The sequence below is a fragment of the Diplotaxodon limnothrissa genome, linkage group LG2 (assembly GCF_057381915.1).
Source record: "Diplotaxodon limnothrissa isolate DT_005_m linkage group LG2, D_limnothrissa_male_GT1.1, whole genome shotgun sequence".
Classification (NCBI taxonomy): domain Eukaryota; kingdom Metazoa; phylum Chordata; class Actinopteri; order Cichliformes; family Cichlidae; genus Diplotaxodon; species Diplotaxodon limnothrissa.
In genome coordinates this window covers 30,983,770-30,999,276 of record NC_140597.1, presented here as the reverse complement: position 1 = coordinate 30,999,276, position 15,507 = coordinate 30,983,770, and the positions used below count along the sequence as shown (strand labels likewise).

Here is a 15,507-nt window from a genome sequence, read left to right as displayed (position 1 = left end):
TGTTCTGATACGAGCTGTTGGGGAATTGTATAATATTCTTATCCAGTTTATGAAAGAGTTTCCAAAACCAAATTTGTGTAAAGTTGCGAATAAAAATTTCCAGTTAACTCTGTCAAATGCTTTTTCTGCATCTAGAGATAATATTATGGTTTCGATGTTTTTATCGTATGAGTAGTCTATGAAATTAAGTAATCTACGAGTGTTTGTTGAGGAGTGCCGACCCTTTATGAAACCAGTTTGGTCAGGATGAATTAAGAGGGGGGTCATTTTCTCTAATCTCTTTGAGAGAGCTTTGCAGATTATTTTAAGGTCTACATTTAAAAGAGAAATTGGACGATAGCTTGAGGGAAATAAAGGGTCTTTGCCTGGTTTTAGCAGGAGACTAATGTTGGCAGAATTCATATTTGGTGGTAGTCTGCCATTTTCCTCGATTTCCTGCAACATGCCGTGGAATACTGGTGCCAAAATTGTCCAGAATTCTTTGTAGAATTCTGCAGGGAAGCCGTCTGGACCTGGAGCCTTATTATTGGGCATACTTATTAGGGCTTACTGGAGTTCACTTGGCGTCAGTGGCGAATCCAGTTCCATTGCTTGACTGTCTAGTAATTTTGGAAGAGTTACGTTGTCAAGAAACAGATCAATTTCATTTTTAGATGGGTTTATTTGTGGTGAGTATAAAGTTTCATAGAAATCCCTAAAAATGTTGTTTATTCTTCCAGGATCATATATTGTGTTCCCCGATAAATCTTTAGCAGCACATATAGTTGTTTTTTCTTTATTTATTTTTAGCTGGTTAGCTAGAAATCGACCTGATTTGTTACTGTGTTCAAAATTCTGCAAGTGTAGTCTTTGTATAAGGAATTGTGTTTTTTTATTAATAATTTCATTTAATTCTAGTTTTGTTTTGCATATTTTGTTCAATGTTTCCTGATCTTGGTCGCACGCGTAGGCTTCTTCTAGTGATTTGATGTTTTTTTCTAATTCCTGAGTATTTTTGTTTTCTTCTTTCTTTTTGTGTGATGAGAAAGAAATTATTTTACCTCTCATCACAGCTTTCCCTGCTTCCCACAGAACAGAAGCAGATATTCCGGGAGTGTCATTAAAGTCTAAATATGAAGTCCATTCCTTTTTAAAATATTTAATAAAGTCTTCATCTTTAAGTAGTGATATATTAAACCTCCAGTTTTTTCTTGGCGTAGTGTTATTCTTGTGCATTAGTGTTAAAGATACAGGAGCATGATCGCTGACAGCTATAGGATGAATCTCAGTGTCTGAAATGTCACTCAGCAGTGAGCTGCTGACCAAAAAATAATCCAGACGAGAGTAAGTGTGATGAACATGCGAGAAAAAAGTATATTCCTTACTGGTGGGGTGAAGAGAGCGCCATGCATCGCAAAGACCAAAGTCGCTCATATACTGTTTGATTATATTTGTGGACTGCCAATTACGCTGAGTTCCTGTTGTGTTGAGCCTATCCATGTCTTCATTTAGTCCAAGGTTGAGGTCACCGCCAAGAATGAGTGTGCAATCGAGGTGTTCAGAGAGTGCACTAAAAAATCCGTGGAAGAATGAGGGTTCATCAACATTTGGACCGTATATACTTACAATACATAGTTTTTTGTTCAATATTGATAGTTTAATAATTAGAAATCTACCCTCTGGATCTATAACTGTATCGAGTACTGTAAAATTAACATTTTTATGTATTAAAATTGCTACTCCCCGTTGTCTAGAATTATAACCGGCTGCAAACACGTTAGGAAACTCAGGTGTTTTAAGTTCATTTAAACCTGTGACAGGTTTATGAGTTTCTTGTAATAAAACAACATCTGCCTGTAGTTTTTTAAGCTGGTTAAATATCTTTAACCTCTTTCCTCTGGTGCCAGCTCCATTTACATTCCATGTGACAAACCTCAGCATGCCCATAATTGTGTGTGTATGTCTAATGATGTACGCTGGGTGTTTCGTTTAGACAGGTGGAGAGAATGTGGAAACATCCCTTGTTTGTAAATAGAAAGAGAAAAAAAAGGTGTGGTGAGAGGCTCCATAAGTCTGACTATGTGTGTGAATATTCACTAATATGAACAAGCGTGGCTTGCTTATGTGTCCTGCAAGTCTGTGCGTGCTGTGAGGCTGTTGTGAATGTGCTGCCGTTGAGCTGATGTGTTTGCGTGATCGTGGTGTGAAATTATGGAGAAATAGAGGGTGTTGTTTGTAGGTGAGTGGGGAAGTAGGTGATCACAGCAGTGAAAGACAAGAGAAAGAAAGAAACCACATGAACTGTGAGCAACAACAACAAAAAAGAAACGAAACGGAAACATTCCAATTAAAGCAATGACGGAGGGTGACGGTGTTATATCTGCTATGACATCATATTGATATTACTAGGTTAAACCCATGTTAAAAGAGAAAGTGTGAATGAATAAGAAAAGAGCGTAGCGGGTTCTTATCTGGAGTGCAGTCAATATAACCACGGTGTGGTGCCGGGGTCGCGGTAGAGCTGTCCGTCCACGTAGAGCCGGTCCACGGCGATGACAGCACGGGAGCCTTTCTGGATGAAGCTACGTCGAACTGGGAACAGGACCATGCGTCGTTCCAGGATCTCTTTGGGGAACTGGTCGTTCACGCTGAAGTCCGTTCCTTTCAGCTCTCTGCCGCGACTCTTCACCTGTTCCTTCTGTTTGAATTGACCGAATTTGGCCACAATAGGCCGTGGTCTCCCGGTCCGCGACCTCACGCCCCCCAAGCGATGTACTCTATCGAAGTTGATGTTCTTTACGGTGTCCTCCGGCAGCTTCAGGTGGATTTTAATGAAGCTTTTCACCGTTGCCTCTGCGTCCTCTCCGGCAGTTTCTGGAATACCAGAAAACACAAGATTATCTCTCATGCTACGGGCTTGTAGATCGATAACGGACTCTTTTATTTTTTTATTTTCAATGTTTAGCTGGGTCACGTTATCGGTGAGAGATTTGACCGACTCCCGTAGCGTGGCATTTACAGCGGCAAGCGTTTCCACCTGCTGCTGGCTGAATTCCAGGGATTCTCTCAGAGATTTAAATTCCCGGTGTAAAATCTCCACCAGGGACAGCCTCGCATCGAAACTGGACAATCGCTTGTCGATTGACTCCAGGATGTCTGCGATGTCTTTGCCGGCAGGCGATGTTGTACCGGGGGAGTCTGCCGGGCGACATCTCTTCGATGACGGCGTCTCAATTTTGGCCGGGGAAGATGCACTCTGGGCCTTCTTCATTACTAAATCTTGAAAACAGCGGTCGATGTAATCTTGGAGAGCGTCTAAACTCTCCCCGTTGTCCTCCAGGGTGTTAGAGATGATAAAACAGATGTTGTTAGTTATATGACAATTGATTAGTATATTTGGTAATACTGAAGCTTGAAAAACCTTTGTTAAACTCTATGCTACCATTTGCTTTTTCTCCGCCAAAATCTCCGGCGTCTGACGTCACCTACAACATGGGTCGCTTACCTTGTCCGTCTACTTACCTCACAGATCAATATTTTCAACAAGGCTGTCTGTTTCTGACTCATGCACATGCTGTGGTATCAAGTTTCTGAATACATTTTGAAATGATCCTTTACACAATAAAGCTAATAAACAGAACTTTACGACTGTAACTTGTCACAGTACTGGGTGTGGAGACCCAGTATTTGTGTTTTTGATTTAAGTTATATTCTTTGAATGATTGTTTTCTGTCTGTATTATATTTATAGTTCCTGGTTTCTAGGTTTTCTGTTCTGTTCCTGTGCCTCCCCTGCGTTCTTGGTATCATGTTTCTAGTAAAAGTTTAGTTCTGTATTTTTGTTTTTCCTATTTGTCTCCGTGTGTTGTATGCTTGAAAAATACGAGTGCTCTTTGTGAGCTTGTTCCCAGTTTGTAAGCAGCACTCTCTGTCATTAAGGGAGAGGATTGCTTAAAGGTCATAATGTGACTGATGCAAGACAGATCCTTTATTTAGCAAAATTGGTGTTAATAGTCAATTGTTATTACTACAAACACACACACACACACACATTAAAAAGACAAACAAAAAAATGTATGAAGAAAAGGGCACTTGGGGCACTGACGAGCAAAGGGGCAGGTGCCACTGACAAAACTGTTGTCCAAAACTGTATCATGGATATTTCTGACTTTATAAAAATCTAAATTACGGCGACTACACACTTCAAACGTATGCGTCCATTCTTGTCCACAGTCTTGTTACCTCCTGTACTGACTATTGTAATTCTCTCTTGCATGGTCTCCCCCAAAAATCCCTCCATAAGCTTCAACTGGTTCAAATCTCTGCTGCCCGCATTATTACCAGAACCCCCTCCTACCAGCACATCACCCCTGTTCTCCAGGAACTTCACTGGCTCCCTGTGAAATTCCAGATTAAATACAAACTTCTACTGCTCACCTTCAGAGCTTTCAGTTGCTCTGATCCCAGGCTGTGGAACTCTCTACCCCCAGATATAAGAAACATTGGTTCTCTCCCCCAGTTTAAAACTCAACTCAAAATCCATCTATTCAAATCTGCATATTCACTGTGAACCTATTGTTTGTTTATCTTACGTTGCGCTTTAGTTTTCTTATTGTTCCTTGTTGTCATTGTTCTATTATGTGTTTTATTCTATTGTCAAGTGTCCTTGGGTGTCTTGAAATGTGCTTTCAAATAAAATCTATCAATATTATTATTATCATCATATGCAGAAGAAATGTGGCCGTGGTTATAAATTTTTACCGTGCAACGATTAGCTCTGTGTTTGACTACTTATAAGGATTGTTTCCTTTTTTCAGCTCAGAAATGTCCAGTCGTGGGATGTTGAAAGCAGAAGAAAAATAAGACCTCCTTAGTTACACCTCAGAGGAAAAAAAAAAAAAAAGATGACTATAACAATGTTCTTATAGGTCAAAGCTTTCAACAGGATACATTGCAGGCTGTTTCTATCTGCGTCACACACACTGAACAGAGACGAGACATGAAAGCTGCGGTGGGACTGCTGGTGCTGCTGGTCGGAGTTTCTTATAGTGAGCTTTTTTCATGTATTTCTACTAGCACTTTATTTTAAAAGACACTTAATAAAAGCTTTACATTATGCATTATTATGAGAGATAATTAAAAAGGATTTGAGCACTAAAGTACTAAAAAGCGTTTCCATATTCAGTAACAAATATATAAAGTCTGCACATCTCATACATCCATCTATTGGTGGGGTACATCCTGGACAGGTTGTGCATACGTTTTAGAATCTAATACTCTGGAATTATTTAGACTATTTCTATTTATTTCTGCTATACAAAACCAACTTCCTGTTTGCACACTTTTTTTTGTTTGTTTTCATGGTATGTGTCTCATATCACATTTCGATCCATTTTCATTTTTACTCGTTAAAATGTTTTTCATTTCAACTGTCTTAACATAGAATGAGTGTAAACAACTTGCAAATGGTTATTTCTTGTGCCATGATTTCAGAGTTGAGATGTAAAGCAATCTGTTATTTACTTAAAAATTCATGTTAATTATCCAATGTGAATATAACCCATATTGAATGTGAACAATTTTACTTTTTAAATAATTTGAAGAAGATAAAACAGTGACTTGAATGTAGAACAGGAATCAGTCAGATGATATTAAGTTGGACGAGGAGATTTTAGTATGAATAACTTGATATTGTCTCCTGGCAAGTGCTTTAAGTAGTTAATACTAAGATACTGAAAGCAAATGTAAGATGTGATACTAATCTCTTCCTGCCTGGTCTATATTTACATGTTCTTATCTGGAAATGATCACTAACAGGAAATAGCTGTATGTAGGTTGTACAAGTTTGCATCTGTGTTAAGTAGAGAAGTTTGTCTGAAAGCTGCCTGCTGAGTCAATACATGACCTCTCTGTTCCTCTCGGAATAGAGAGGAACAGGGAACATTTTCACATCATTCTAACTACATCCTAAATGCACAGAACTGAATTACGACAGTACAAAACTTCAAGTTTAAGAAAGGCAACAATAAAGTCTGAAGCAGTATTGTTATAATACTTAGTCTTGTATAACGCCAAGCACAACAAAATCCATGTGTAAGGCACTGAGTTTTAAGTGTTCCTAGAGTTAATCCACCCAGTGCTCAGGTTGGTCTGCCTAGTCTTTGAGTCCTGGTGGTGTTTTGACCCTCTTTTGTTTCCACTTCTGATCTTTACCTTTCCGTAAAGAGAATGAGAAAGGAGGGCACACAGCAAAGCCCTCTATGCTAGAATTCAGGCCACTGCATTAGGCAATCTGGGGATAAACTAACACCTATGACAGCTTTATTTTTTTTTGCGGGTGTGAAAACTTACTGTGATGGCAGACAGGATGGAGCTCAGTGTTATGGAGCTTTGAGAGGAAGTGTGGATATCCAACTAATGAAAAGCACCTCAGAAATACCTAGATACCAATTATTAAAGAATTCTTTAAAAATATTAGATGTGAAAAATAATCAGGTTAATATGATAGGAAACAGGTCTACCATTATTCCCAGTAATGGAACATTTAGGCTCAATAACCTGAGCAGCAATGACAGTGGTAATTATAGCCTTAAGACCTTTGATTCAGATGGAAAATCATCAGGCCAGCGGACTTTACAGTTGTTTATTCAAGGTATTTTTTTCTCTGTTCATAACAGATGAATAGATATCAATGTAACATTGTAATATGCAAAAAAAAAAAAAAAGTCAAGACACATGTATTTTGTGCTTTTCATTTGAGACTTAAAAGAAGGTCGAAGATTCTGATTTAACATCTAAACTCATCTGTGTGTTTCTCTCAGCTCCTGTGTCCTCTATCCTGCTGGTCTCTGAGTGTCTGTCCCAGGGAGAGATGAAGGTGTCCTGCTCCTCTGAGGGAGAGGACAGTCCTCAGTACAGCTGGACTCTGGATGGACGCACACTGACAGATGCTGAGCTTCTTTCTGTAAATAATGAGAGTAACATCATCACTCTGAAACAGCACGTCTCAGGACGTCTTGCCTGCTCAGTCAGAAACAACGTCTCCAAAGAGGAGAGAATATCTACCTGTTGTGAGTGAGAACATTCTGATAATAACATGTATCATCATTTTGGTTGCTTTGTCTTACATAAATAATCTGTTTTTGCTCATAGGCTGCATTTTCATTAACTGCACTTCAGTCAATGGGTCACAGATATCACGGTGGGTGTATAAAGCCAATAACACCCTGTGTATTAAAACAACAACAGATCATACACAAACTGGCATCGTGTCAAAAGAAAACTCCACTAACAGCAGTGATGATCCATGGTACATTAGTAAGTGGAAAATAAAAACCTGTAGTTCAATGTGTGTAATTTTCCTCTTCCTTCTTGTCCTTTTCTATAAAAACATGTTGTGTGTTTGCTGACTCAAACATCTGTGTTTGTGGCTTTCTTTGTTTTGAACAGGATATTTCCCAATGGTTAGTATTGTTCTCTCAGCAGCTGTAATTTACTTAGTTGTGGGTGTAGCACTCATCTGTGCTCAGAGGAAAAAGCAAAACAACAGACCAACAAAACAAAAAGGTACAAAAACTTGATTATCCCTGATCAGCTCACTTTAATACAATAACTGGAAAGAAGGAGAAACAGCTCCCCCCAACAATAAAACTACATTTCACTATTGAAACATTTTTTAAATCTTTTTGTTTGTGTGAACTTTGATCAGAGTCAGACAAATCATTTCACATCGTCTCCAGTCTTTGTGCTAAAACGAAACAGCTGTTTCCACAGCAGACATGACAGTGAATATTTTTATTTCACTCCTATCAAAAAAAAAAGCAAAGAAGTCTCACAATTTCTCACATTTCTTGCTAATTTGCAGATGAAGAAGGTGAGCACGAAGTAACATATGCTAATCTAGGGGTCATGAAACAGCAGGAGAAGCGAGTGGAGCAAACAGGACAGGTGGAAGCAGAGGTGGAGTATGGCCAAGTCCACTTTTCAAAGCCGCTTCAGCACACTGAACCTACAGAAGATGATTGCTTGTATGCCAGAGTTCATAAAGTCAGGTGAATTAAGAGCTTCTATGCAGAATAACCACTGAAGAGCCACAGAGGGAGGACTTGTTGTCAAGATGTGTGAATGTCTCTCATTTATTGTGATTTTCAGTGTATGAGCTTTTAACATCAATGCTCATGCATATTGATTTTCTTCACTTTCACTGCACTTGTTGTTCATAAGGTGGCTCTCAATTACAAGCACCATGAGTTTATTATTTTATTTTTCATTTGTATTCTGTTAAAGATCTGAGATTTCCTCCTGTCATCATGTCAGCGTGACAAGTTTTTCACTTATCTCGTTAAAAGAATAAGGTAAAATTGAAAAACAGAATTGTTTGACAAATTTCACTGCAGCAACACTTTACAGTGATACAAATTTACATATTGAATAAAAACAATAATTTAATAACTCATTATTGTTAATAAATTATAATAATAATACATGTACTAAGTCAGACCTTCCCAAAGTGTGGGGCCCGCCCCCTAGGGGGGGCGCAGAGCCATCGCAGGGGGTGCTCGGTATGAAAAGGGAAAAACAAAAAAAAACAATGCTTGGACACTGCTAGCACGGGGCTCCTACACAAACGCAAAGCAGGAGATGAAGCATCGCTGAATATGTTTCCAAACCAACCTTATTCTAAGACAAACACTAGAAAATATGGTGAAGCATATCTTCCCTTTGGTTTCACCTGCACAAGTGCCAAGGTAGGTCTCCCCTGCTTAATTGGTCTTTCCTTTGTCAGGAGCACCGTTGGGCTCTTCAAATTATGGACAAACAGTATCCCACATTCTTGATTTTTAGTTCACAAACACTTGTTGTAATGACTAACTACTCCTGACATTTTGGAGATGTTAGCTCTTTATACAGTAAAGTTACAGTGGGATACAAATAACATCAGGCTGATATTGCCACGATTTGTTCCCCCTGTCTAAATCACGGACAAACAGGATCCCACAGCTGTTTATGTTTTTAAACCCATTTTGCACAGAGAGGCATTTTTTTTTAAAATGTATTGATAGCAATTTTGAATATTATTACACAGGAAAAAAACAACTACACGTAAAATAATTACACCGTGACGCCTCTGCCTTTCTAAATAGTGGGACAGTAACTGCGTGTTTATATGTAAGCGTGTAAAAACTGAAGATAGAGACAAAATACTGTTAATCTGACTATCTGCCATTCTGCAATTCATCTCATGTAAACAATAACGTGGTGCATAGCGTGACGTGAAAAAAGCACATACCTTTGACGTTGTCTGACGAACTCTGTATTCCTTGTCCACACATAAACGCAAAAAAGGAGTTTTAAAAAATCTCAGTTTTCGGTGATTCCAAACGCCGTTTATGTGTGGACGAAACAGCTGCGTTTTCCAAAAATACCCGTATAGGTGTGGACGTAGCGTAAAAAAGTTAGCAGTTTATTTTCTTACTACCTGTAATTGATTGCAAATTACTTGTATTTGCTTAATTGCTTACTAAATGGTTGAGGTGTGAAATAAACACTGTACTAAGTATGTTTGGCTTCTGTATTACTACCCTCTAGCTATGTATTTAGAATGTAATTTTTTTAGTGTCCATAGATATTTACAAATTCACAAAATCTGTCCCAAATATCACAACCTGTTCCAGTATAGATGACTCAGTTTGTTCTTTATTGTATTTTTATTTAGTTAAGCTAACAGTGTCAATTTAATTGTGTCTTTTCTTAGTGTCTGCTTCTCACTTTTCCTTTAAATACAAGTTGTGGTTTAAAATTGGTATTCCGGTGTTTATACACCACTTTGTATTTAATGGCCATTTTCATAAATCTCTTGCTCTTAGCATCTATTTGGACCTGTCTTCCTCCTCTCACCCCTAACACTCACAGCAGATTGCTGCTCCACCCCTTAACTTATTTTCTAATTCAGTCTTTTAATCAAAATGTTTCTGCAGGTTTAACAGTATTGCTTATAGCATATAGTTAGTCACTGATTCTTATGAAGACCTGTATGCGAATTGCTCTCTCATAAAAAATAAATGTACATATGTTCATTCCTGTATTGATTGTTTTTCTTAAAGTTCATGATGATATGCAAATTTTGGAAAAAAAATTCTGAATATTCTAAACTTAGCTTTAAAATATAAATATTCTAACTCTCAAAAGCACATGACAAACCAACTGACACACCTGAGTCACTCACTTTCTTTATTCTACTCACGAGCGACTCAATCACACTGACTGTTTTTTACTAATCACTGTGCAACTGCTGTAAATTCACAGTAATTGCCATCTCCTTACAAATGTTTATTAAATTCACCACACCACACGACTGACGGACTGTGTTCAGGTAACCTGTCAGCAACATGTCACAGATGACATATTTAGTGTTTATTTGCTGGTTTGTCGGTAGCAGCTCCTGAAAAGCAAGTCACACATCTGTTCGACCAACGCCAGTTGATCTGCGACGCCAGTTAATCTGGAACACCGGGCCGGACTAAAGCTGCTGCTCTTGGTGGACGTGCATGGTGGAGACGAGGAAGCCCTGAATAAGCAGGTGTAGCACGCCAAATAGCCAAGGGAGTCCGGAGATCATCCTCTGTAACCGGAGGGCTAACTCCTCCTGGTATTCCTTACTAGATACACAGAGGGAGACACAGGAGCAAAGACACGGGGAAATCTAACAACCAAAAGCTAAACATAAGAACCAAGGGACTATTGACTAACCTTTAAACTAACAAGGTGGACTCAAACCATAATTCAAAATGGAAAAAAAAACACAAGAAACTGAAACTGCTGGGCCATAAGACCCATCATCGTAACACAGACTGCACCTCATCCAAGCATACTAGGACTTACACTGCTAACAAATGCCTGATGTTTAAGGGGGAAAATGCCTAATAACTTATCGTGTCTGTTTGTCTCCCAATTCCCATTAGTCTTTGAGCCAGGAATCATATTTCCGTACATCACAAATGAACAGTGGAGGGTAACATAATAAACAAACAGGAGGATTTTTCTTACAAAAACACACTTGTTTGAAATTGAATGATATGACACTGTGATGATGTCTAGTGCTGAAGATAATACATTTCTTACCAGTGTGACATTCTCAGACCCAAAGTCAGAGCTGAAAACAGGCATCAAAGCTAATAATGGCCAACAATGGAGCAGTGTTATTATTATTTACCACTAGAGGGTGCCATTATATTTGGAAAAGAAATTGTGGTAGTTGTGATATGCCTTCAATGTTCAGCTTTGCAAAATGAAATGATAAAGCTGAAAATCAGCTTATTATTAATTTGATGATTGTAGTGTATTATTGAGCATAATGGTGGGCTGTAGCTCAGGAGGTAGAGCAGGTCATCTACTGATTGGAAGGTTGGGGGTTCGAGTTTTGGCTCCCCCAGTCTGCACGCTTACCCCAAGTTGCAATGCATCTATTGGAGTATGACTGTGTGTGAATGTTAGTTAGAAAGAACTTAAAAGTGCTAGTGTGATCTAGAAAACCTGTTTATAAGAATCAGTCCATTTAACATGTTATAAGACATTATCGTGAATAAAACGATTTTTCCCGCCAGCAACAACACTAGACATTCACCCTCATCTGTGAATTTTTTTTAACAATTTACAGATGAGGGTGTCCTGCTCCTCTGAGGGAGGGGACAGTCCTCAGTACAGCTGGACTCCGGATGGACGAACACTGACAGATGGTGAGCTCCTTTCTGGAAATAATGAGAGTAACGTAATCACTCTGAAACAGCACGTCTCAGGACATCTTGCCTGCTCAGTAAACAGCAACATCAATATGTGTGTCTCCAAAGAGGAGAGGATATCTATCTCCCTGTGACGAGTGAGAACAACAAAAAAAGCTGATAATCAGAGCTTTGATAATTATTGCGACTTAAAAAAAAACTTCAATTATTATTGAAGCGTATGACTTGCAGATACTGTTAAATGACTAGCTGATACAACAATGAATTTTGTTTCTTATCTAACTTGAATCTAACTTCCTTGCTAATAACCATTTAAAAGTCATCTTTAGTTTAGTTTAATTTAGTTGCCTTAATGTGTCATTTTCTTAAGTTAATAAGCCACCGTCACAATCAACCATGGGGTTCAATGAAGTTTGACATTACAGGCTTGTAACTATCAATCAAAGTGAAACCCTGCCTGTGACAGACCTAACATGACCTTTCATTTCTGCGTCACTGAATCGTTCACTCCTGACTCAAATGTGCTGAAGCTCAGGAGTAATATAATTGAAAAGGAACAGCAACACCACCTGGTGGTTTACACCCCAGAAAATATTAGCCAATAACAACCCTTAATTATACTGGAAAATGACTGTGAGGCACAAAAACTCATTGCTGACAAAGTCAAGATCTGAAATCAAGTTAATTCCAATATTAGATCAAATAGTGGAATAGATCAAATAACAGGGCTGGACCCACAAGGGAAAGAAAAACAGGTTCAGAAGCAAAATTAAATTACAGTAAATGACAATAATTACAGTTAGTTTTACAAAAGCCTTAATAAGAAACCTAAACCAAAAACACTAAAAGCAGCAGCTTAACTTGATATAAAAATCAAACTAAAGGAATTAGCTGGAGGCCACTTGTGAACACTGTTTTCACTGAAGAAAGGCCAGAGGTGCTACAAACACGATGCTTCACTGAATGTGGAAAAAAACAGATAAATATAGAAATAAATACTTCTTCTTTAAAAATAATATGGTGCAGGTATTGAACTATATTTCTAGCTCTGTTAAAGTGTAACCAGATATGAGAAATATAATAATATAATAAAATAATACTCCCTAACGTTTTATAGTCTTACTTTGGAAGGGAAAGAAAAATCTCTGGTTAAATATTAGCTACATTATGCTATATTACCTTTGTTTAAACACCCAACTTAAAGCTTTATTAACATTTCTCTCTTTATTTTTGAAGCGATATGTCTCAGTTTATCTAAGTTGGCTTTTGCTGACACTTTGCTCACAGACACATTGGCAACTTCTGCTGAGAAGTAAGCAACATGTCTTCAGATGGGGAAGCGTGAAGTTTCCATCTACTGGTTTACAGAGGTGTTACTGTTGCATATGCATGCTTCTGTATTTAGTGAAACTGTTAAAAACATACAAATATTTAATGAATGCTTGCAGAAGCAAAACAACGCAAAAGTTACATTCACAGCATTATGTTTCTTTAAATGATAAGTTTCCAGTGTTGGGTGACATAATGTCATCTAAAATCACAAACAACAGGACAGAAGAGGATCATTAGATGAAACCTACGAGGTTCAGAAGTGTGAATGTACATATTTTATCATCATGTGTACTTCTGCCATGCTGTTAATGCTTAAATGACAAAATGTTAAAAGCACCATTTTCACAAACAAAACATTAAAAAAATTCCCCAGAGTGATCACACAATCCATGATTACTTGTATGACAACCACTGCAAAGCCCAAATACAATTTAATATGACCAGCTGCTACTGGTAGGTTTACCTTATAGTGTGAGGCCTTTGGTGCTGAAGTCCTTTGAGATGGCATATTTTGTGATTGGGTGCTCTCATTCTTTCCATCTCTTTGTCTGTTTTCCTGATGAACTCCTTCTTTTCCTGCCTTCACCAACATCTACCACGGCCCTGCATGTATGAATATTGGTTGTGAGCTGCTGCTAAAGCTAACCTCTGTCTCAGCTATTTTAAAGTTAACTACAGTGTTTTCATGCTGAACTGGCTGAACATACAGTGACAATGTGCATAAAAGCTGGGATTTGATTTTAATGTTTTCCCCTGTCCCACCTGTTCAGTTCATTTGAGGGGAAGGGCACACTAGTGTACGGACCTGTGTTAAGCCGACTGTGTTACAGTTACAGTTATGAGATTTATCACAGTTATGTTATGTTGGTCTTGTTATTGTTAGTTCATGATGTGGACTCCAGTGTGTTCTTGTCTCCTTGTCTGAGGGTTCCTGCTGAGTGTGGCTAGCAATGAGCCTCCATGACTCCATGTCGGTATTAATGCTAATAATACTGAACACAGACGTTACAAAAAAGTGTGGAAGCTCTATCTGATGTTTTTTTTTTAATCCCACATGATAACTGACTTTGGAAGAAACTATCCTCAGACGTGTGGGTAGAAAGGGGGCAGGTAAAATACACACTACTGTATGCTGCCAATGATATCATTTTATTATGATAAATACATTTTTAATAGATGTATTGATAGTATATGGTTTCAAGATCTATCATTTAAGAGAATGCCAGCTGTTACGTTTCGGTGTGTCAGTGTTTTGTTTTTACGTGACTGTCATGTGTTTCCTGTTTTACTTTGAAGGTCTGTTGTTATCTTAGTGTGTTCAGTTTACATTTTCCCTGTCTCGTCAGTTCTAATTTGCCCCAGCTGTGTTTCCCTCCTGTGGTCCATTCCCTAATTGCTCCTTCTATGTATTTAAGCCTTGTGTTTCAGTATGTCAGGGTCGCGATCTCCCCCGTGTTGTAAATAGTTTGGTGTTTTGTTGTGAATAAATAGTTTGTTGTAAATAGTTGTGAATGGGTTGGTTAATACTTTCGTCATGGGATATTTTCGTTTTGGGATTTTGGTGGAGAGTCTTCGTGGTTTTATTTTTCCTTATCTTTGTTTTTCTACGTTGCACCCCGGTTGCCTAGGCCGGGGTGTAACATATGGGGGCTCGTCCGGGATTGCCTTCGCTGGAGGGTCCGTGGGACCGCTCCAGCCTTCATCTGCCTTCGCTGGAGGATCCGAGGGACCGCTCCAGCCTTCTGCAGCTGGTGGGCTGCGTGTCTATGTGTGCAGCTAGTTAGCTGCTCGTCTGTCTTCGCTGGAGGATCCGAGGGACCGCTCCAGCCTTCATCCGCCTTCGCTGGAGGGTCCGTGGGAGGGACCGCTTCAGCCGTCTGCCTTCGCTGGAGGGTCTGAGGGCCGATCCGGCCTTCATCCGCCTTCGCTGGAGGGTCCGAGGGACCGCTCCAGCCTTCGTCGTCTGCTGGAGGGTCCGTGGGACCGCCCCAGCCTTTGTCGTCGCTGGAGGGTCCGTGGGACCGCTCCAGCCTTCATCCGCCTTCGCTGGAGGGTCGGTGGGACCGCTCCAGCCTTCCTCCGCCTTCGCTGGAGGGTCCGTGGGACCGCTCCAGCCTTCGTCGTCTGCTGGAGGGTCGGTGGGACCACTCCAGCCTTCATCAGCCTTCGTCCGTCTTCGCTGGAGGGTCCGTTGGAGGGACCGCTTCAGCCTTCGTCCGCCTTCGCTGGAGGGTCCGAGGCACCGCTCCAGCCTTCGTCTGCCTTTGCTGGAGGGTTCGGGGGACCGCTTCAGCCGTCTGCCTTCGCTGGAGGGTCCGGGGGACCGCTCCAGCCTTCGTCGTCTGCTGGAGGGTCCGTGGGACCGCTCCAGCCTCCACCAGCCTTCATCCGGTTTTGATCAAACATTTCACTTGGGGTTACATGTTTGATTTTTGGGTAGGGGGAAATGTTACGTTTCG

General features: G+C 39.7%; 1 protein-coding gene across 3 annotated transcripts; it reads left to right on the top strand.

The window, feature by feature from the left end:
* Positions 1-4,977: 4,977 nt before the first annotated feature.
* On the top strand, positions 4,978-8,033 carry LOC146638716 (uncharacterized). 3 transcript variants are annotated; one of them, XM_085362424.1, is made up of 6 exons: positions 4,978-5,026; positions 6,298-6,630; positions 6,800-7,048; positions 7,131-7,238; positions 7,431-7,544; positions 7,849-8,033. In XM_085362424.1, exons 1-6 carry the CDS (start codon positions 4,978-4,980, stop codon positions 8,031-8,033), a joined length of 1,038 nt encoding a protein of 345 aa, XP_085218550.1. The 3 variants fall into 3 exon arrangements, with proteins under 3 accessions (XP_085218550.1, XP_085218542.1, XP_085218534.1); XM_085362416.1 differs by having other exon boundaries at positions 7,131-7,295; positions 7,428-7,544; XM_085362408.1 differs by having other exon boundaries at positions 7,131-7,295; positions 7,428-7,544; positions 7,843-8,033.
* Positions 8,034-15,507: the final 7,474 nt, after the last annotated feature.

Bases quoted from the DNA above. Each gene is read 5' to 3' on its own strand.
- LOC146638716 (XM_085362408.1), top strand. From the start codon at position 4,978: ATGAAAGCTGCGGTGGGACTGCTGGTGCTGCTGGTCGGAGTTTCTTAT. The intron at 5,027-6,297 runs GTGAGCTTTTTT...CACCTATGACAG, and splicing joins GCTGGTCGGAGTTTCTTATA to CTTTATTTTTTTTTGCGGGT. The intron at 7,049-7,130 runs GTGAGTGAGAAC...TTTTGCTCATAG, and splicing joins GGAGAGAATATCTACCTGTT to GCTGCATTTTCATTAACTGC.